At 44.4% G+C, this 24,034-nt stretch overlaps 1 protein-coding gene across 1 annotated transcript in view; it reads left to right on the top strand.

The window, feature by feature from the left end:
* LOC126416881 (facilitated trehalose transporter Tret1-2 homolog) overlaps positions 1-24,034 on the top strand; it is a 148,639-nt gene that overhangs the window by 68,616 nt on the left and 55,989 nt on the right. The window contains exons 3-4 of the mRNA XM_050084765.1: positions 4,209-4,497; positions 21,689-21,968. Of these exons, the coding sequence (XP_049940722.1) occupies positions 4,209-4,497; positions 21,689-21,968 (569 nt within the window). The remainder of the gene's footprint in view (positions 1-4,208; positions 4,498-21,688; positions 21,969-24,034) is intronic.

Here is a 24,034-nt window from a genome sequence, read left to right as displayed (position 1 = left end):
TTAAGCTAACTTACGCCACGAACAACACCCACACCCTTGACCGAGGGAGGATACGAACCGCCGGAGGCAGGGGTCGCGCAATCCGTGACGCGGATGAGTTAATGCTTATTGTGTCGATGTTAGTGGTTTATGGTGTTTAGTAAATAAATACATCATAAAGGGATCTCTTCTGAACGTTATTCCGAATGATATAGCTTACCCCTTCATCACTTAGAATAACAGGAAGTAGAATTGCACTCACATAGCATCCGACGGCTCTGACATCGCTTCTGCGAAAGACATAATTTTCGAGCCCTTCTCGGCGAAGATTGTATTAATTCCGCAAAGAGGACGGACTGAAAAGTACGACCAGTCATACTGTACCCCTCGTATAACATCCTCTATTGACTCAACTTGCTAAACTGAGACACTTCTGGTGAATTTGTGGAAATGGGGGGGGGGGGGGGCGTGTCTTGCATCGAGTGTTTAAAAACCACTCATAATTGCATACTTTAAAAATAATGTCCCAAATTTTTACGCGGGATCGATTGTTGGGACTAATATCTTGCACGTGTGCTTTTTTTCCCCTTACACCTAAATCTACGTCCACATCTACATAATTACTCTGCAATTCACAATTAAGTGCCTGGCAGGGGGTTCATCGGACCACCTTCAAGCTGTTTCGCCTCCGTTCCATTGTCGAAAAGTGCGCGCTAAAAGTAACACTTAAATCTTTCCGTGCAAGCTCTGATTTATTTTATTATGATGATCATTCCTCCCTACGTAAGCGGGCGCCAGCAAAATGTTTTCAACGCTCCGAGGAGAAAGATGGTGATTGATATTTCATGAGAAGATCCTGCTCAACGAAAAACGCCTTTGGTTTAATGATAGTCACCCGAATTCACGTATCATATCAGTGACATCCTCTCCCCTACTTCGCGGTAGTACAAAACGAGCTGCCCTTCTTTGAACTTTTTCGATGTCCCCTGTCGATCCTATCTGATGTGGCTTCCACAACGCACAGCAGTGCTCTTGAAGAGGACGTAGAGGAGTCCGCCCTAGTCGACTTGTTGTATTTTCTCAGTGTTCTACCAATAAATCGTAGTCTTTGGTTTTCTTTATCCACAACATTATCTATGTGATCGTTCCAACTTAAGTTATTCGCAATTGTAATCCGCAAGTACAGGGTGATCAAAAAGTTAGTATAAATTTGAAAACTTAATAAACCACGGAATAAAGTAGATAGAGAGGTAAAATTTGACACACATGCTAGGAATGACATGGGGTTTTATTAGAACCAAAAAAAAACAAAGTTCACAAAATGTCCGACAGATGGCGCTGGACAGCAAAACAGCTACCGTCACGCTGAGAGGTAAGCCGATATGTTACAGAATCGCATCATCCCCAGCCTGGCTGATAAACACCTGCTGGAACGTACGATGTTTATGCAGGATGGCGCTCCACCCCATATTGCTAGACGCGTGAAAGATCTCTTGCACGCGTCGTTTGATGATGATCGTGTGCTCAACCGCCACTTTCGTCATGCTTGGTCTCCCAGGTCCCCAGACCTCAGTCCGTGCGATTATTGGCTTTGGGGTTACCTGAAGGCGCAAGTGTACCGTGATCGACCGACATCTCTAGGGATGCTGAAAGACAACATCCGACGCCAATGCCTCGCCATAACTCCGGACAAAGCCTCGCCGTAACTCCGGACATGCTTTACAGTGCTGTTCACAACATTATTCCTCGACTACAGCTATTGTTGAGGAATGATGGTGGGCATATTGAGCATTTCCTGTACAGAACATCATCATTGCTTTGTCTTACTTTGTTATGCTAATTATTGCCATTCTGATTAGATGAAGCGCCATCTGTCGGACATTTTTTGAACTTTTGTATTTTTTTGGTTCTAATAAAATCCCACGTCATTCCAAGCATGTGTGTCAATTTGTGCCTCTCTATCTACATTATTCCGTGATTTATTCAGTTTTCAAATTTATACTGAGTTTCTGATCACCCAGTATTTATTTGACCTTACAGCCTTTACTTTAGTGTGATCTATCGTGTAACTGAAATTCAGTGGATTCCTTTTGGTACTCTTGTTGATGACTTCACACTTTTCATAATTTAGTTTCGAGGCCAATGTTGTGTACATAGTTCGGCGTAGTCACCGCGTACACAACTTTCCCACTAGAGCGCGCCCCACTATGCACAACAGCGCAGGCTCGTCCGTCTCCGCACTACGAGATGGCGCTGCCTTAGAGACGGACCAAATTCTGCTTCCGCCGATCCGCATATTAATATGTAACGCAGCCACCTAGATTGCTGCTAACGTAGAACCTTTTCTCCTCACGGATCACACTCGCGCAGTGGTACCTGAACGCGCGAGGTATTATAACGAGTGTACAAACCTCCGATTAGTCAGTCTGCATTAGTCTGCATTAGTAGTCTGCATTTGTCTGTACCAGTCTATAGTCAAGTTTCAGTCTGCGCCTAATAAGATTACCATATTCCTGTACATAGCTATGAAGATAAATGAATAGACACTTCATCAAGTATCAGAGATGTGAGAATAAGATTAACGTACCAAGATCAAAGGAACTTCAGATTGTTAATTGTAAATAGCATCCAGAGCCAAGTTAAGTTATTTTTATGCTTGGTATTATTTTAATAAATGTGTGTGAAAATTAATCAAGTTCTGTTTAAAGTTGGTCACCGTCAATCTGCTACTCTAAGCGTGCAAGTGGCATTTCTATTGTCTGACCTAACGGCAGAAGATAAACAAGCCACGATAAGATCACGAGACATATTGCTGACACTCGTCTACTTCGTTAGAGCAACAAGTCAAATGATCTGATGGTGTGTGTACCAAAGGTCTTACAATACGCACACCACATGAACTTTTGTATTTTTTTTTTTTTGGATCTATTGAAACCCCATGTCATTCCAGGCATGTGTGTCGATTTGTACCTCTCTATCTACACTATTCCGTGATTTATTCAGTTTTCAAATTTATACTGACTTTTTGATCGCCCGGTATTTATTTGACTTTACAGCCTTTACATTAGTGTGATTTATTGTGTAACCGAAATTCAGCGGATTCCTTTTGGTACTCATGTTGATGACTTCACACTTTTCATTATTTAGGATCGAGGCCGAGTTGATGGTGTTTCCTTGTGCGTCATATCAAGAACGGATTTGCCAGTTATTGTCTGCTGACAAGGGAACCTCCCCATCGCAGCCCCCTCAGATTTAGTTATAAGTTGCACAGTGGATAGGTCTTGAAAAATTGAACACAGATCTATCAAGAAAACAGGAAGAAGTTGTGTGGAACTGTGAAAAAATAAGCAAAGTATACAAACAGAGTAGTCCATGCGCAAGATAGGCAACATTAAGGAGTGTGTGAACTTAGGGCAGCCGTGGCCCCGTGGTTAGGGTGAGCAGCTGGGGAACCAGAGATCCTTGGTTCAAGTCTGCCCTCGAGCGAAAAATTTAGATTTTTTATTTTCAGACAATTATTATCTGTCCGTCCGTTATGTTTTCATCACTTTTTTGGGAGTGATTATCACATCCACAAGAAATCTTAAATCGGGCAAGGTAGAAGAATCTTTCTATCCATTCGACAACATATTCCTGTCATGTGACGCACATGGCATCACCATTGTCGTATAGAATATTTCAGACGTGTTTTCCTGTGGAGGAATCGGTTGACCTATGACGTTGCGATCAAACGTTTTCGGTTCCCATTGGAGAGGCACGTCCTTTCGTCTACTAATCTCACGGTTTCGCGGTGCGATCGCAAAACACAGACACTAAACTTATTACAGTGAACAGAGACGTCAATGAACGAACGGACAGATCATAACTTTGCGAAAATAAATGAAGTAAAGATGTCACTCGAGAGAAGACTTGAACCAAAGACCTCTTGTTCCGCTGCTGCTCACGCTAACCACGGGACCACGGCTCCCCTGAGCACACACTCTCCTTAATGTTGCCTATCTTACGCATGGGCTACTCAGTTTGTATATTTTGCTTATTTTTTTCATAGTTCCACACAACTTCTTCCTGTTTTCTTGATTGATCCGTGTTCCGTTTTTCAAGTCCTATCCACTGTGCCAACTTATAACTAAATCTGAGGGGGGTGCGATGGGGAGGTTCCCTTGTGAGAGGCAGAACAGGAAACATGGTAATAATTTCACCAAATCATGGAGTCATTTGCTAATGTGCAGTGAACCTGAACTCATTCGCCGTGGGGACGCACTTCGCGTGGACGGCGATGGCGCTGCCGCAGCTGATGTCTGCAGAGAGCGGCCTCCGCGCCCAGCCGCTGACGGCGGACCAGGCATCATGGGTGGCGTCGCTGCTGACGCTCGGCGGTCTCTGTGTGCTGCCCCTGTTTGCCGCACTCAGCTCGCACGTCGACCGCAAGACACTCGGATACCTCGCCGCGCCGCTACAGCTTGCGGCGTGCGTCGTTCTCATTTCGTCCACCGAGGTCGCAGCTCTCTATACCGCTAGGCAAGTTAGTTAGTCAGTTTCATGTTCCATGCATCATTTGCACTACACAGGGTGGTCCATTGATAGTGACAGGGCCAAATATCCCACGAAATAAGCATCAAACGAAAAAACTACAAGGAACGAAACTCGTCTAGCTTGAAGGGGGAAACCAGATGGCGCTATGGTTGGCCCGCTAGATGGCTCTGCCACAGGTCAAACGGATATCAACTGCGTTTTTTTTTAAATAGGAACCCCCCTTTTTTTATTACATATTCGTGTAGTACATACAAAAATATGAATGTTATAGTTGGACCACTTTTTCCGCTTTGTGATCGATGGCGCTGTAATAGTCACAAACGTATAAGTACGTGGTATCACTAACATCTACATCTACATGTATACTCCGCAAGCCACCCAACGGTGTGTGGCGGAGGGCACTTTACGTGCCACTGTCATTACCTCCCTTTCTCTTCCAGTCGCGTATGGTTCGCGGGAAGAACGACTGCCGGAAAGCCTCCGTGCGCGCTCGAATCTCTCTAATTTTACATTCGTGATCTCCTCTGGAGGTATAAGCAGGGGGAAGCAATATATTTGATACCTCATCCAGAAACGCACCCTCTCAAAACCTGGACAGCAAGCTACACCGCGATGCAGAGCGCCTCTCTTGCAGAGTCTGACACTTGAGTTTGCTAAACATCTCCCTAACGCTATCACGCTTACCAAATAACCCTGTGACGAAGCGCGCCACTCTTCTTTGGATCTTCTCTATCTCGTCTGTCATCCCGACCTGGTACGGATCCCACACTGATGAGCAATACTCAAGTATAGGTCGAACGAGTGTTTTTGTAAGCCACGTCCTTAGTTGATGGACTACACTTTCTAAGGACTCTCCCAATGAATCTCAACCTGGCACCCACCTTACCAACAATTAATTTTATATGATCATTCCACTTCAAATCATTCCGCACGCATACTCTCAGGTATTTTACAGAAGTAACTGCTACCAATGTATGTTCCTCTATCATATAATCATACAGTAAAGGATCCTTCTTTCTTTGTATTCGCAATACATTACATTTGTCTATGTTAAGGGTCAGTTCCCACTCCCTGCACCAAGTGCCTATCCGCTGCAGATCTTCCTGCATTTCGCTGAAATTTTCTAACGCTGCAACTTCTCTGTATACTACAGCATCATCCGCGAAAAGCCGCACGGGACTTCCGACAGTATCCACTGGGTCATTTATATATATGGCGCCAGTGGGACGGTATTTGCATCGTGATACATTACCCGTGTTAAAATGGAACGTTTACCAATTGCGGAGAAGTTCGATATCGTGTTGATGTATGGCTATTGTGATCAAAATGCCCAACGGGCGTGTGCTATGTATGCTGCTCGGTACCCTGGACGACATCATCCAAGTGTCCAGACCGTTCGCCGGATAGTTACGTTATTTAAGGAAACAGGAAGTGTTCAGCCACATATGAAACGTCAACCACGACTTGCAACAAATGATGATGCCCAAGTAGATGTTTTAGCTGCTGTCGCGGCTAATCCGCACATCAGTAGCAGACAAATTGCGCGAGAATCGGGAATCTAAAAAACGTCGGTGTTGAGAATGCTACATCGACATCGATTGCACCCGTACCATATTTCTATGCACCAGGAATTGCATGGCGACGACTTTGAACGTCGTGTACAGTTCTGCCACTGGGCACAAGATAAATTACGGGGCGATGACAGATTTTTTGCACGCGTTCTATTTAGCGACAAATCGTCGTTCACCAACAGCGGTAACGTAAACCGGTATAATATGCACTATTGAGCAACGGAAAATCCACGATGGCTGCGACAAGTGGAACACCAGCGACCTTGGCGGGTTACTGTATGGTGCGGCATTATGGGAGGATGGATAACTGGCCCACATTTTATCGATGGCAATCTAAATGGTGCAATGTATGCTGATTTCCTACGTAATGTTCTACCGATGCTACTACAAGATGTTTCACTGCATGACAGAATGGCGATGTACTTCCAACACGATGGATGTCTGGCACATAGCTCGCGTGCGGTTGAAGCATATTTCATGACAGGTGGATTAGTCGTCGAAGCACCATACCATGGCCCGCACGTTCACCGGATCTGACGTTCCCGGATTTCTTTCTTTGGGGAAAGTTGAAGGATGTTTGCTATCGTGATCCACCGACAACGCCTGACAACATGCGTCAGCGCATAGTCAATGCATGTCCGAACATTACGGAAGGCAAACTACTCGCTGTTGAGAGGAATGTCGTTACACGTATTGCCAAATGCATTGAGGTTGACGGACATCATTTTGATCAATTATTGCGTTAATGTGGTATTTACAGATAATCACGCTGTAACAGCATGCGTTCTCAGAAATGATAAATTCACAAAGGTACATGTATCACATTGGAACAACCGAAATAAAATTTTCAAACGTACCTACGTTCTGTATTTTAATTTAAAAAACCTACCTGTTACCAACTGTTCGTCTAAAATTGTGAGCCATATGTTTGTCACTATTACAGCGCCATCTATCACAAAGCGAAAAAAGTGGTCCAATTAAAACATTCATACTTCTTTACGTACTACACGAATATGTAATAAAAAGTGGTGGTTCATATTTTAAAAAAGGCAGTTGATATCCGTTTGACCTATGGCAGCGCCATCTAGCGGGCCAACCATACCGTCATCTGGTTTCCCCCTTCAATCTAGACAAGTTTCGTTCTTTGTAGTTTTTTCGTTTGACGCTTATTTCGTGAGATATTTGGCCCGGTCACTATCAATAGACCACCCTGTATATCGTTATGGTGTGGAACGAGTCATTCTACTTTCACATTAACTTGTAAACACGGCTATATGCTGCTCATTTATAAGTTTTTGCATTGTTTTTATTTTCATTATTATTATTATTATGAAAATTATAGGTACGAGTTAGCAATTCCTACCCAACACCATCTACACATGACAATAACGGGAATTAAACTATTCAACACAGTGAGATGTCAAGGAGAAACGATTTCAGCTCGTTTTCAAATTTCACTTTGCTGTCTGTCAGACATATACATACGGCAGAAAAGTCACAAAACCAATAAGGAATTGTGCGACATAAACGAAAATTGGTAGGCGTGTTTCTACATCTGAAACATGGTGTCTGTTCAAATTTCGCACCAGACGCATAAGAGTGGCTCTTGTAGCCCCACTATGAGGACGCAAATCAGGTTTGCTTTAATATTCATGCTGTAACGGTCGTGATCATTAGTTAGCTTCGAGATTGGACGTCGTTTTTATTTATTTTTATTTAGCGCGTGGCATCTACAGAGTAAAATTGCACACATACTATTAATTAATATAATCAACGAATTACAAATATTTTATTAAATGATTGATTGCAAACAATCATATGCGAAAGATTAGGGAGATTGCCACTGCAAGTCCACATCTAAGCAGGTCACCCACTGAACAGCACGTGGAGTAGCATTCATGATATCCCTCCATTCTCCTTCAAACCTCCTCGCAGGACATTCGAAGATCAGGTGAGGAATTGCTTGTTCTTCTGCACCACAGTCGCATCGTGGGTCACCAGTGAGTTTCCATTTGTGGAGAATGGCCTTACACCTGCCGTGGTTAGTCCTCACACGGTTAAGTCTGCACCAAGTTCTTCTGGGCATTTGCATTCCTTCCACCGGTATCGAAGAATCAAAATCAGTGATGAGAGGATGGTGATTATTCAGCGACCAATATTGCCTCCATTCCCTTGCTGTGCCGCACCTTTCTGGGAATCTGAGGACTTCGTCTTCCCATATAGGTTACCTGGATTTTAGGCGGGTAGTTGGTAGAGGGTTCAATATTTTTAGGATAGGTATATCTTCAGAGACAGAAGGGTCATTAATTTTCTTCCATTCTCGGATAGCTGCTTGTTGCCTAATGAAGGAAGGAGGAGCTATATTGCAAAGGGCATGAAGCCAGGCTAGCGGAGTTGATTGCAGAGTTCCTGAGACAGTCCTCATGGTGGTATTAAGCTGGACATCTATTTTCTTCGTGTGTGTGCTCTTGTACCAGACTGGGCGCATATTGTGCCACCGATTAAACAAGAGATTCTGCTGCGGTGCGTAGGGTGTTAGCTTGAGCTCTCCAGGAGGTTCCAGTTAGCGTTCTTAATATATTATTTCGATTTTTTATCTTTTGACTGGTTATTTCTAGGTGTTTTTTTATAGGTTATTGACCGGTCCAGAGTGATTCCTAGATATTTTGGATGGCTGTTGTGCGTCAATCGCTCATTGCAGAATGTTACTTGTAACTCTCGTCTTGCCTCAAAATTGTTCAGGTGGAATACGCTTACCTCAGTTTTATTTGGATTTGGGCAGAGCCTCCATTTCGTATAATATTGGTTAAGAAGTTGAAGATCCGTTGACAGAGTAGCTTCCCCCTCTTCGAATGTCTTGCTCTGAGTGGCTTTTGCAATGTCATCTGCATAGCAGAATTTTTGCGATTTAGTTGCTGGCATGTCGCTCGTGTATAGTTTGAAGAGGAGGTGAGCCAACACTGATCCCTGTGGGAGCTCATTGTTTATTGAGTAGGATTTACTCGTAGATTGACCTACGTTCACCCTGAAGTAGCGATTTTTCAACATGTTTTCCAGAAACTTACTTGTCTTGCGGCAAGGGATCGCTTTTATCAGCTTGAGTCGTGAGTTAATGTTAGTCAAGAATGACTATAAGGCGACAAAGATGTCATTATCAACACCTCACTGAGTTTAAACGAGATCATGTAACAGAGCTACGACAAGCTGAATGTTCCTTCTACGATATTGCAGAAAGACTTGATAGGAATGTAGCCAATGTACGTGATTGCTAGCAGCGGTCACGAGAGTGTGCTGTCGCAATAAGACCGCGGGCTCCGGACGTCCTCGTGGCACTGCCGGGAGGGAAGACCATCGTGTTCGGCCTATGACTGACACATTTGACACATTATACTACATCTGCAGCAGTTGCACCACAGTGACACGACAGGCTGTTACAAATCGATTACGTTAAGTACAGTTCCCAGCCAGACGCATTGTATCGTGCGTTACACTCATTGGTGTCAAGCGAGAGCTCATTAGAGGGCAGAGTGGATGTCTGTTGTATTTTCTGAGTAAAGCTCGTTCTGCATCGGTGCCAGTGATGGCCATATGTTGGTTAGAAAGTTGTCAGTTGACGGCCTGGAAAGAACCTGTCTGCGTGCGAGACATACTGGACCTACACCTGGAGTTACGGTCTGGGTGCGATTTCTGTGTTAGCAGGAGCGCTCTCGTGGTTATCCCACACATCCCGACTGCAAATTTGTAGTCAGTCTGATGATTCGAACTGTTATCCTACCATTCATGAACAGCAATTCAGGGGATGTTTCCCAGCAGGATAAAGCTCGACCACATACCGCTGTTGTAATCCAACATGCTCTACAGAGAGTCGACATGTTGCCTTGGCCTACTCGATCACCAGATCTGTTTTCGATAGAGCACATGTGGGACATCAGCGAACGACAACTCCAGCGTCATCCACAAGCGTCACTGACCGTCCTTGTAGTGCCCGACCCAGTGCGCGACAGGCATAGAACTTCATCGCACACTCTGAAATTCGGCACTTGTACAACAGAATGATGAACGTTTGTATGCTCGCATTCTACATTCTGGCGGTTAAACAGTTTATTAATGTACCAGCGTTTCATATTTGCAATGGCTTACCTCGGACTTACGTTGACCTATGATCTTGCAATGTAAATCACTTACACTATGCGATCAAAAGTATTCGTACACCCCCGAAATAATACGCTTTTCATTTTAGGTGCATTGTGCTGCCACCAACTGCCAGGAACTCCATATTAGCGACCTCAGTAGTCATTAGACATAGTGAGAGAGCAGAATGGGGCCGCTCCGCGGAACTCACGGATTTCAAACGTGGTCAGGTGATTGGGGTCTGCACGCGAGATTTCCACAGTCCTACACATCCCCAGGTCCAGTGTTTCCGATTCGATAGTGAAGTGGAAACGTTAAGGGACACGTACAGCACAAAAGCGTACAGCCCGACCTCGTCTGTTGACAGACAGAGGCCGCCGACAGTCGAAGGCTCTGAGCACCATCGGACTTAACATCTATGGTCATCAGTCCCCTAGAACTTAGAACTACTTAAACCTAACTAACCTAAGGACATCACACAACACCCAGTCGTCACGCGGCAGAGAAAATCCCTGACCCCGCCGGGAATCGAACCCGGGAACCCGGGCGTCGGAAGCGAGAACGCTACCGCACGACCACGAGCTGCGGACGCCGACAGTCGATGAGGGTCGTAATGTGGTAATAGGCTGACATCTATCCAGACCATCGCACAGGAATTCCAAACTGCATTAGGATCCACTACAAGTACTAAGACAGTTAGGTGGGAGGTGATAAAACTTGGATTTCATGGTCGAGCGGCTGCTCACAAACCACACATCAAGCATGTAAATGTCAAATGACGCCTCGCTTGGTGTAAGGTGCGTAAACATTGAACGATTGAATGGTGGAAAAATGTTGTGTGGAGTGACGAATCACGGTACACACTGTGGCGATCCGATGGCAGTGTGTGGGTATGGCGAATGCCCGGTGAACGTCATCTGCCAGCGTGTGTAGTAGCAACAGTAAAATTCGGAAGCGGTAGTGTTATGGTGTGGTCGTGCTTTTCATGGGGGGAGGGGGGGGGGGGGGAGCGCTTGGACTCCTTGTTCTTTTGCGTATCACTATCACATTACAGACGCGATACGAAAAGTTGTCAAGAGAAACATTTTCAGTTCCTTTTCAAATTTCACTTCGCTGCGTCAGACATTTTATATCACTGTTAAGTGACCAAACATCAGAGACATTACAACGGACTGAGCGACTGCGGCACACGTCTCCTCTCTCATTTTCTGACGTCACGTACACAGCCTGTCTTCGACACTGCTTGAAATAAAATTACGTTTTTCCCAATGAAATCAAGTTGCTTAACGACTTAGGGCCTTGCGAAACCGACTTCCTCGTTATCTCCGTCCTTTTTTGCTGCGTCTGTGTGCGTTCGTGCATCCACAGAGCCACCACTAATCGCCTCTCAGCACTGTAACTGCGTCCGATAACAACAGCCATGATTCGCAACTGAAACAATTCTATACAGAGCCGAAACAAAACAATACTAACAAAAGCGCTTTTCGTCAGTTTCAAAGCAGTACCGTTAGAGCAACTACTTCATTACTGAACTGTTAAAAGAAGTACGCGGGCTTCTCTGACACACTATATAAATAACACGCGGAAAAAACAAGAATTTTACATCAGTCATGACAGGCGGAGTTTAATTACAGAAAATTTACCAATTAATAAGTTTGTGAGAGAGCTATCGCATCAAAACGACGTCGAGGGCACGGTTGTTTACTCAACAACTGGACAGGAATGAAGGTGTCCAGAACATGTATTCTGTTTGATGTTGTTTGGAAGAGTATATGCACAGCTACATCTTCTTGCATATTCCGCAAGCCACCTTACAGCGGTGATGGAGTGTGCTTTGTGAACCGCTGTCAGTTCTCCCTTTTCTTGTTCCATTCGCGTATGGTTCACGGGAAGAACGACTGCTGATAAACCCCCGTGTGAGCTCGAATCTCTCTAATTTTATCTTCACGATCTTTTCGCGAGATATACGTAGGCAGCAGCAATTTACTGGCTGACGTTTCTAGGAAATTCTGCGGTCTGAACTCAAACAGTAAACGGCAACATCATGCAAGAACACCTCTCCTGTAGCAGACGCTGCACAGTTGCCTGAGAAAACCATGTTGCTTGCTTTCATGCCTACTGAATGAACCTGTAACGAAATGCGCTGCTCTTCTTTGAATTTTCTCTATTTCCTCTATTGGCCCTATCTGGTATGGGTCCCAGAATGACGAAGTAGGTATAATTCAAGTATTGGTTGAAAGAGGGTTTAGCAAGTTATCTCTCTGCAGGTGGACCACACTTCCTGAGATTCTTTCAGTGAACCTCAGTCGGGCGTCTGTCCTGCCGAGATAATGCTCGTCGACTACCTGGGTACGCCAGGGCTCGAGGACCCACATACATAATCCTGTGGGTGCGCTGCACCCATAAAATTTTTGCTTTGGTAAAAAGAAAATAAAGTAAATTTTGTCACCTATTGAAACACAGAGATGAAAGTTAAAATTTCTGACCTCTAGGACATATCTGTTTGTTTTGGACGTCTTTGAGCAAAGGCCACGAAGCAACCACCCCCCCCCCCCCCCCGCCCCCCGCCACCCTGTTGCTTGTCTTTCTCTGGCCAAGTCAAAGGCACTCACCAGAATACCGAGCGAAGTTGCGCAGTGGTTAGCACTCTAGACTCGCATTCGGGAGGACAACGGTTCAAACCCGCGTCCGGTAATTCTGATTTAGGTTTTCTCTGATTTCCCCAAATCGCTTCAGGCAAATGCTGAGATGGTTCCTTTGAAAGTGCACAGCCAACTTCCTTCCCTAATCCAAGGAGAAGTATGATCTCGCTGTTTGATCCTCTCCCACGAATCAACTCCCCAGAATAACAGTCGTACTATACTGTGAACGGGATCCCGCCTTTTCGGATTGCTTTCATGTTTCCTTACAAGTGACGCGCTACAATATGTCCACTCCATTCGTCAATAATTGTTTTAAAATATTTGCTTATCAGTATTGAACAGCAATAAAGAGTAATCCAAGATACAAGGTTCAAAATGGTTCAAACGGCTCTGAGCACTATGGGACTTAACTTCTGAGGTCATCAGTCCCCCAGAACTTAGAACTACTTAAACCTAACTAACCTAAGGACATCACACACATCCATGCCCGAGGCAGGATTCGAACCTGCGACCGTAGTGGTCGCGCGGTTCCAGACTGTAGACCTTAGAACCGCTCGGCCACCCCGGCCGGCGCAAGATACAAGGAAGCTGCTTGTTACAGACTACGTGAACAACTTTTTTTAATTATTATTATTAACATAACAGCGGGGTGGTTTAAGATTTCAGTGTTTTTTTTTTCACGTAATCTGGATTGTTATCGTTTTGGTTGTTGAGATAATGGCTTCAAAGGATGTGGGAGCTCCGTCACTGATAAGCACCCACAGATACTTTGGAAAGTGGGCGCCCTTGACCACGATTAGTTTCACGTGATCGTTTCTCTTTATATCGCAATTGTACGCATACTCCTAGATATCTGATGGATCTGACTGCTGTCAGTTATTTTTCTGCAATCATGTAACCTTATAATAACAGTCATTCGGCATATTTATGCGCAGCACCTCACGAGTCAACAGCCAATCCCAGCACGAAGTGTCCATTCTCTGCAGGTCCTCGTCCAAAGTAAATGTGCATAGTAATTCTATGGAGTAAACTCACTAGTCGTTTGCGCGAAATCCAAGACTAACAGCCGGCTGATGTGGCCGCGCGATTCTAGGCACTTCGGTATGGAACCACGCGACCGCTACGGTCGCAGGTTCGAATTCTGCCTCGGGAATGGATGTGTGTCATGTCCTTAGGTTAGTTAGGTTTAAGTAGTTCTAAGTTCTAGGGGACTGATGCCCCCAGATGTTAAGTCCCATAGTGCTCGGAGCCATTTGAACCATTTTGAAGACGAACCGTAGCGACACAACATGCTGTATGTGGTTCAGTGTCAAGGAGTTCAAGTTCACTCTGGTGTTTCTGTATATTTAGCTTACCTCTCTAAATCTCCAGTCACTTTTAGTTTTTTATTTGAAATGGGCAGAGTAAAGCACTTCAAGTATCTCATGATATGGTTCTTGAAATTTTCCCGGCTGGAAGAATATTCAATGTTTCTCCGTATGCGTCCGGGACACAAACAACTAATCTTCTGATATTTCACCGGTTAATCTCACGGCCATCTTAAAGGCGAGTCGGCGACTGATTTTCGAGTGACCAAGGATGCCTAGTTAAATAAGTAAAGGCTGAAACCACTAGATATAAAGCTATACATTGGAGCAACATGCGCACGCGTCGCAGATAATACGGTCGACATATCAGCGCCAGTCTGCATAAAACTAATGCAACAAAAATGGAAATACTCAAAAAATACATGGAGCCTCTACCCGCACTGTTTATCGAATGGGTTAATCACTAAAATTGGTGGCATCTATCAGACTGACAGGCAGCGAAGGTCCAGAACAAAACATTCCCTCAGAGAGCAGACGAGAAACGAGTGTTTTACGTGAGTAATAGAGATGCAAGCCCTTGTCTCGTCTGAGCAGCCTGCCTGACCACGGAAAAGTATCACACGCACTTTATCCTTCTTTAAGTTTCTGGAAGCTTTTAAAGAAACAGTTACCATATATGGTAGGAGCATGGTAGGCTTTAAATCACTTCACTTTTCAACTACCTTGGCTTAGTCTGCAGCTGGGACCAGGAAATATAAATCTTCATGGTTGGCATTAAGGTAACACTCCTACTCCATCCGTCAACCTACTCCGTCCAGATAAGGTAGACAGCCATTCCTCTCCCATTCCATGGCAAACTTGAAATTGTCTTAATGTAGGTAAGATTCTCCAAAGCCTCCAGCATTTTATCCCCACCGTGGGGCCACACTACGAATATATCACCAACACATCTCCAGAGCAACCACGGTTTTGAAAATGCAGAGCACTTTTTTCGTCAAAATCTTCCGTAAATAGATTGGGCACCAGGAGTGAGAGAGGGCAACCCAAAGCGACACTTTCAATCTGTTCAGAATACCACTCACCATTTAAAAATTGAGCTCAGATTACCGCATCCTTACATTATGCTGTTATACCTTAAACTTTCTATCTATAACTGACACTCAACAACTAGTAACTTCCAAGAAGCACTGGGTATCGAAGTCGCAGCCCTTGGGTATCGAACAAGCGCACCAATGTGACGTGACGAAAGTAATGTAAAACATCTCAATACCGTGTCGGATCTTCTTTTTCCAAGCGTAGTGCAGCAACTCAGCGTGACAAGACTCATCAATACATCATTTACACTGAAAAATGATTGCTTTGTTTACTAAAAAAACACACACAAAAGGCAGCGGCACAGACGCAACTTCACTAAAGACAATGACAGAATCGATATCTCGCAAGTAAATTCCTTGATAAAATTATTTATCATTTATGCAGTGCAAAAATATAAACACACATGGAGACTGATTATCATAATATGCAAGTATGATTACATATGTGTACGAAAATTAGAGCAAAGTAACTTTGTATTATTTCTCTAAATACGTAAGATTTCTCTCAATTGGTAACCACAGTGGATCTTCAGATTAATATTGCTACGTCTAAATCCTATGGATTACTTAATGAATAAAGCTTGCATATCGATACTGCTAATAAAAACTTTTATGTTAAACAACACTCATTACGACGAACGCTGGACCGATGTACCAAACTTTTCAAGCTCTATGAACCTTCAAATTAAATTTTTCCACATGTAAATTGTCTGTGGAACTTACTTTACACCTAGGTTGCTTATTGGCACTACTTAAACAATTATAATTAGTAGAAGGCAGTAGTACGACATCTGTACCAGACATTAGACTCATATAAATAAGTAAAAACTGTATATAAAAACACAGATATAAACACTACTGCAGATCTAACCTAAAGCCTAACGGACACCGATAATTAGCAAAGTAAACGATGACAACAGAGCACTAAGCAACTCACCATACATCTTGGAATCCATACAGTAATATCAAGATGCCTACCCCCAGCACAGTACAAAACGTTGTTATCTTCTATGTTAAGCTGCGGAAACTAGAGGGGGAAATCTGTATGCCCCCTGTAATTTATTATAATGTCGTTTCCTCATTAAAGTATATATTACAGCCTACCTTCCCCTCTGTAATATGTAACGTTGTTGCCTCATTAAACTAAGCATTACAGTGAGAGGAAATTTACTGTTGTGTATAAATCAGGTAGATGATGATGCTGAGGCAAATGTGGAACCATTGTGCATGTGTGATTAAAGATAAAGGTGGGGCAGTACAGTAGATGAGGTAGGCGTGGAAATATCTGATCACTGTTACCCGGTATACTGTCAGGTGGAGAGAATGATGTTGAGCGGAGAATAATGGTTAATGGGAAATTATGGCTAGTGGACAATTATAGTCAGTAGACAGAATGATTGTCTGTGGACAGAATGAGGATCAGTGGAGAATCATGGTCGCTGGAGAGAAAGATATTCAGTGTCCCTGAAACTGTATCAAGTAGCCCTTCAAACTGAATCAGATTGCTCCAAAAGTAAATCAACTTGCCCTTCAAACTGCATCAACTTGCCCCAATGTATATCAAAATTCCCTTCAAACTACATTGTCAAAAAAAAAAAAATCAGCATATACTTTTAGAGATTTCCAATTTATTCAAGATTAATAGTAGCAACAGTGCATATGGAGTACATTAAATGATTACATTTACAGATCATTATCATGATTGGCTAATGACTCAAAATGGTTCAAATGGTTCTAAGCGCTATGGGGCTTAACATCTGAGGTCATCAGTCCCCTAGACTTAGAACTTCTTAAACCTAACTAACCTAAGGACATCACACACAAACCATACCCGAGGCAGGATTCGAACCAGGACTGGAGCGTCTAGAACCGCTCGGTCACAGTGGCTGATGAGTCACACGAGTCACTTCTTGTCCCATCATATCCCACACATGCCTCATCAGAAACAAGACCAGAGAATGTGTTGGCCAGAGGAGCTGCTGCTCGTTTTGCAGGGCACATTAAGTTTCACAGGAAGTGTGCAGCAGAGCATTATCTTGTTGGAACAAAACATTATCTTCCAGTTGCAAGAACAGCAAAAGAATGGGTCTCATAGCATTCTGCACATACCAAGTGCTGGTTAGCGTACCCTCCAGGAACACCAAAGGTGAAAGAGAATTGTATTTATTGCACCTCAAACCATAAGGCCGTACCATTGTCTGTCTTAGACAGGATGGCAGGATTTATTGTAGTCAGTAATGAGAATATAGTTTAAAATACTTTTGGCGTCATATTTCGTAATACAGGATTGTGTGTGCGTCTTTTTGTGTGTGTGTGTGTATGTGTGTGTGTCTCGCTGACGTATTTTAGATGTGGTAATACTGCAAACATAATTTTTGAACAAATAATTATGTCATATTGGGGAGAGTCAAGATGAAACTCCACTGTGTTTGGCTGTTCCATTATATGGGTTACTTAAACACTAGCCTCTGATTTTTGGCTGGTAATGTCGTTTTTCAGGTGAAGGATAGGTATTTCTTCTTTAATGCCTTAAAATACTATGTGTTTGTTTAGTGATTGGCATTATTTGGGTTTTGTGATTGTACTGCTATGATGTGGTTCTGCTGAACCATGTGGATTGCCATTAAGATTTTTTTCTGTTTAGATGTATACCTCAAGATGTGGCTGTATAGGCCATGAAACCAGCAATGTCCCATTAAAGATTATCATACAGCTGTATATGGTTTTTGTTTTGTAAGATGTATTTTCCAGTTTGTGTGCAATGTGGTCCATAGCAGATTACGCGATTTAATTCGAAAGGGCGTCGGTCCAGTGATTGATCACGACTGAACAGAAATGAAGACTGATTGGGAAACATACATTGAGTTGAAAAAAGTCATGGGATACCTCCTATTATCGTGTCAGACCACCTTTTGCCCAGTGTAGTGCAGCAGCTCGACGTGGCAAGGACTCAACAAGTACCTTGAAGTCCCCTACAGAAATATTGAGCCATGCTATCTCTGTAGCAGTCCATAATTGCGAAATTGTTGCCGGTGCAGGATTTGGTGCACCAACTGACCTCTTGATTATGTCCCAGAAATGTTTGATGGGATTCACGTAGTGCAATTTGGGAAACCAAATAATTTGCTTGAATTGTCCAGAATGTTTCTGAAACCAGTCGTAATGAACTGTAGCCCGGCGAAAATTCCACAGGTCTTTGGGTGCATGGAGTCCATAAATGGCTGCAAATGGTCTGCAAGTAACCGAACATAACCATTTCCAGTCAGTGATAGGTTCACTTTGACCAAAGAACCCAGTCCATTCCATGTAAACACAGCAAACACCATTATGGAGCCACCAAAATCTTGTACTGTGACTTGTTGACGACTTAGACCCATAGCTTCATGGGGTATGTGCCACACTAGAATCCTACCATCAGCTCTTACCAACTGAAATCGGGAATCATCTGAACAGCCCATGGTTATCCAGTCGTCTAGGGTGTTATCAATACGATCAGAGGGCCCAGGAGAGGCATTGCAAGTGATGTCATGCCGTTAGCATAAAATGACTTTTATCTTAATAATATGAATATTTATATATGTGTGGAGAGATAGAGATTGATTTTTGATTGAAATTTTTAAGTCGTAATTGGTACCAGAATTTTGGTTGCTGCCTCCTTGAAAGATCAGCTTCTGCACCGGTTGGTGACGTATTACAATTTGGAGGAAGTTATTGTTGTTTAAAGCTTAAAATACGACTCTTTTAGTTACTTGGCCGTATTGCGGATAGCTTTGAGCCCAAGTTTTCGTAGCTTTTCATACCTAAGGGACCATTGTTGTAAGTTAATAAGATCGAACAGCAATCTGCTTTTCGTGAGAAAAGGAGATTGCTTGGCACACAAACTTCCTTCAAACTACACGTCTTGCTACATCAAAATTGGTCAGTGGAGTTCAGCACCATGATATTGTACAAGAACATAATCCAATTACTGTAACTAAGAAATTATGAGAGGTTGTTATGTATTGAATGAAAACTATAGAGAATGCATTTCTTTTCCTGTATTTTAGTGAACTTTGTACATTTACAATTCTGTCGATTGATAGACGGCGACGACAATTAAGTTCACCTCCTTTTCCAAAAACAAGATATTTCCACTCTTCACTTCCAGAAAATTTGTATACATAAATGTTTGGCAGCTGTTGCACATACTTTACTCGGTTTTATCACTAAAATAAAAATTTTCATTACATGTAACAATACGTTCTGAGCGACGGCCTAACAACATGTCCTCTTTCCACAAGATACAGATTAACAGTCCACTTTTTTTTAATAAATCGTCCTTTTTTTAGAGGCCATACTCGAAGATTCACAACCACTATCGTTGTGGGGATTGCGCTCTAAAGAATTTCTTGCTAACCAGCTGCGCTTCTCTTCACTTCAAGTACTTTTTGAATCGCATTTAATTTACGGTATTTACAAACATTACTGAGCTACTCAGAATAAAATCAGGCAGAAATTAGTTTAAAAAAAAGGGCAGTGAGGCTCACAAAACATTACAGTCTGCTCCCATAGCCCATTACCGCCATATTTCGCGGCACTGTCCTAAAGAACACGTTTCTCGTACGTCCCACATTGATTTCTGCGATTATTTCATACAGTGTTGCTTGTGTGTTAGCAGTGACAACTCTATACACACGCTGCTGCTCTCAGTCGTTAAATGAAGGCCGTCAGCCACTGCATTGTCCGTGGTGAGAGGTAATGCCACGGACTGGGTGTTCTCAGCACACTCTTAACACTGTGGATCTCACAATACTGGATTTCCTAACGGTTTCCGAAATGGGATATCCCCAACTACCACTCTGCATTCAAAGTCTGTTAATTCCCATTGTACGGCCGTAATCATTTCAGAAACCTTTTCACATGAATCATCTGACAAGGGAACCTCCCCATCGCACCCACCTCAGATTTAGTTATAAGTTGGCACAGTAGATAGGCCTTGAAAAACTGAAGACAGATCAATCTAGAAAACAGGAAGAAGTTGTGTGGAACCATGAAAAAAAATAAGCAAGATATAAAAACACAGGTAGTCCATGTGCAAGATAAGCAACATCAAGGATAATATGAGCCCAGGAGCGCTGTGGTCCCGTGGTTAGCGTGAACAGCTACGGAATGTGAGGTCCTTGGTTCAAACCTTCCTTCGAGTACAAAGTTTAATTTTTTTATTTTCAGACAATTTATTATCTGTCCGCCCTTTCGTCCGATGCGAGGTAACTGCACCGTAATACGGAGACGCTACACCTAAACAAACATCGAAACAAAACATATGTTTTGAGAGAGCACAGGGAAAACTGTGCGACTGTGAAACTGTTCCATTCATTTGTTGCAGTTTATGTGACAAACTCTTATGTTTTCATCACTTTTTGGGAGTGATCATCACATCCATAAGAAAACCTAAATCGGGCAGGGTAGAAGAATGTTTTTACCCATTCGCCAAGTGTACAAGTTAGGTAGGTGCGTCAACAACATATTCCTGTCATGTGACGCACATGCCGTTACCTGTGTGGTATAGAATATATCAGACATGTTTTCCTGTGGAGGAGTCGTTTGACCTATGACCTTGCGATCAAATGTTTACGGTTCCCATTGGAGAGGCACGTCCTTTCGTCGACAAATCGCACGGTTTTGCGGTACGATCGCAAAACACTGACACTAAACTTATTACAGTGAACAGAGATGTCAATAAACGAACTGACAGGCCATAGCTTTGCGAAAATAATGAATGTAAATTTATTACTCTAGGGAAGACTTGAACCAAGGACCTCTCGTTCCGCAGCTGCTCACGCTAACCACGGGACCACAGCGCTGCTGAGATCACACTCTCCTTGATGTTGCATATCTTGCACATGGACTACTCAGTTTGTATATTTTGCTTATTTCTTTCATAGTTCCACACAACTTCTTCCTGTTTTTCTCGATTGTTCTGTGTTCAGTTTTTCAAGGTCTATCCACTGTGCCAACTTATAACTAAATCTGAGGGGGTGCGATGGGGAGGTCCCCTTGTGAGTACAAATGACAGCTCCGGAAATGCAATGCCCCTTTGTACATTGTGTACGCAATACTACTGTCATCTGCACATGTGCATGTCGCTATCCCTTGACTTTTGCCCCTGAACGTATTTGCCAGTAGCTTCAATACAGTCCATAGCGTATTACACGATTAAATTGGACGGAGCATCGGTCTCTAGGCTGATCGTGATTGGCAAGAAATGGTATGTGGTCAGAAATTGAGAAATTGTAGTTCACAAAAAGCGCAAGGGACATTGCAGGTTGTCAGGTGATGATGGTTCGAGAAGCTCCAGATTATTTTGTGGGAAAATAAATGTTGTTGTAAGTTTTCAGTCATTATTATCACACAGGGAATGTAGTTAACATCGGGTTATGGTGTGACGGTAGGTTTCTGGCGAGCGTGCACGGCACGTGCGCAGTACTGTTGGTGACGCTTTACGTGGGCGAGACTGCGAGCGACGGGGCGCGCGGCGCGCTCGGCTGCGTGCTGTCGCTACTCTGCAACTGCGGCATACTTTGCGGCTACGTGCTGGGTGCCTGCCTGTCCTACCGCGCCGTCCTCTACGCCAACATGGCGCCGCTCCTCCTGTACGTCATCTGCTTCCCCTTCGTGCCTGAAACGCCGTACAGGCTGGCCAGCACCGGCCGCCATCAGGACGCCAGAAAGGTACGCTGATTAGCTGCCTCGGTTTAACACTTCAGTGTGATTACTTGGAAGGAAGGGGTGGGGGATCCAGGGCATTAACATACATAATCTACACTCCTGGAAATGGAAAAAAGAACACATTGACACCGATGTGTCAGACCCACCATACTTGCTCCGGACACTGCGAGAGGGCTGTACAAGCAATGATCACACGCACGGCACAGCGGACACACCAGGAACCGAGGTGTTGCCCATCGAATGGCGCTAGCTGCGCAGCATTTGTGCACCGCCGCCGTCAGTGTCAGCCAGTTTGCCGTGGCACACGGAGCTCCATCGCAGTCTTTAACACTGGTAGCATGCCGCGACAGCGTGGACGTGAACCGTATGTGCAGTTGACGGACTTTGAGCGAGGGCGTATAGTGGGCATGCGGGAGGCCGGGTGGACGTACCGCCGAATTGCTCAACACGTGGGGCGTGAGGTCTCCACAGTACATCGATGTTGTCGCCAGTGGTCGGCGGAAGGTGCACGTGCCCGTCGACCTGGGACCGGACCGCAGCGACGCACGGATGCACGCCAAGACCGTAGGATCCTACGCAGTGCCGTAGGGGACCGCACCGCCACTTCCCAGCAAATTAGGGACACTGTTGCTCCTGGGGTATCGGCGAGGACCATTCGCAACCGTCTCCATGAAGCTGGGCTACGGTCCCGCACACCGTTAGGCCGTCTTCCGCTCACGCCCCAACATCGTTTAGCCCGCCTCCAGTGGTGTCGCGACAGGCGTGAATGGAGGGACGAATGGAGACGTGTCGTCTTCAGCGATGAGAGTCGCTTCTGCCTTGGTGCCAATGATGGTCGTATGCGTGTTTGGCGCCGTGCAGGTGAGCGCCACAATCAGGACTGCATACGACCGAGGCACACAGGGCCAACACCCGGCATCATGGTGTGGGGAGCGATCTCCTACACTGGACGTACACCACTGGTGATCGTCGAGGGGACACTGAATAGTGCACGGTACATCCAAACCGTCATCGAACCCATCGTTCTACCATTCCTAGACCGGCAAGGGAACTTGCTGTTCCAACAGGACAATTCACGTCCGCATGTATCCCGTGCCACCCAACGTGCTCTAGAAGGTGTAAGTCAACTACCCTGGCCAGCAAGATCTCCGGATCTGTCCCCAATTGAGCATGTTTGGGACTGGATGAAGCGTCGTCTCACGCGGTCTGCACGTCCAGCACGAACGCTGGTCCAACTGAGGCGCCAGGTGGAAATGGCATGGCAAGCCGTTCCACAAGACTACATCCAGCATCTCTACGATCGGCTCCATGGGAGAATAGCAGCCTGAATTGCTGCGAAAGGTGGATATACACTGTACTAGTGCCGACATTGTGCAAGCTCTATTGCCTGTGTCTATGTGCCTGTGGTTCTGTCAGTGTGATCATGTGATGTATCTGACCCCAGGAATGTGTCAATAAAGTTTCCCCTTCCTGGGACAATGAATTCACGGTGTTCTTATTTCAATTTCCAGGAGTGTATTTCTACCTTCTTGTATTTCGATTCCAAAAGGGGAAACGAAAAGGGCATGGGATTTGATGACGCCATTGATACGGATGATGACATCACGTATGATATCACAGATAAGGATTGAGGGAACTGTGACGTGAAAATGGTCATGGCTGCTACCATCTTGGAATCAGAGGTTTGGGCCACTTGACTGCATTCCTTGCACTCCATAGCGGTCACATTACAGCATTCCTTGAATTACAAAGTGGATCAAAGGATCCCTAACCGTACAACTTGTACTCAGAAATGGTTCAAATGGGACGTAACTTCTGAGGTCATCAGTCCCCTAGAACTTAGAACTACCTAAACATAGCTAGCCTAAGGACATCGCACACATCAATGCCCGAAACAGGATTCCAACCTGCGACCGTAGCGGTCGCGCAGTTCCAGACTGTATTTCCTAGAACCGCTCGGCCACCCCGGCCAGCTAACTTGTACTAATTCGTGCCCAAAATGCTGTGTGTGCTGGCCAGCACCGGCCACCATCAGGGTGCCAGAAAGGTTTGCTGAGACAAGATATGTA

Source organism: Schistocerca serialis, chromosome 8 (assembly GCF_023864345.2).
Source record: "Schistocerca serialis cubense isolate TAMUIC-IGC-003099 chromosome 8, iqSchSeri2.2, whole genome shotgun sequence".
NCBI lineage: Eukaryota > Metazoa > Arthropoda > Insecta > Orthoptera > Acrididae > Schistocerca > Schistocerca serialis.
This window is presented reverse-complemented; position numbering and strand designations above follow the sequence as displayed.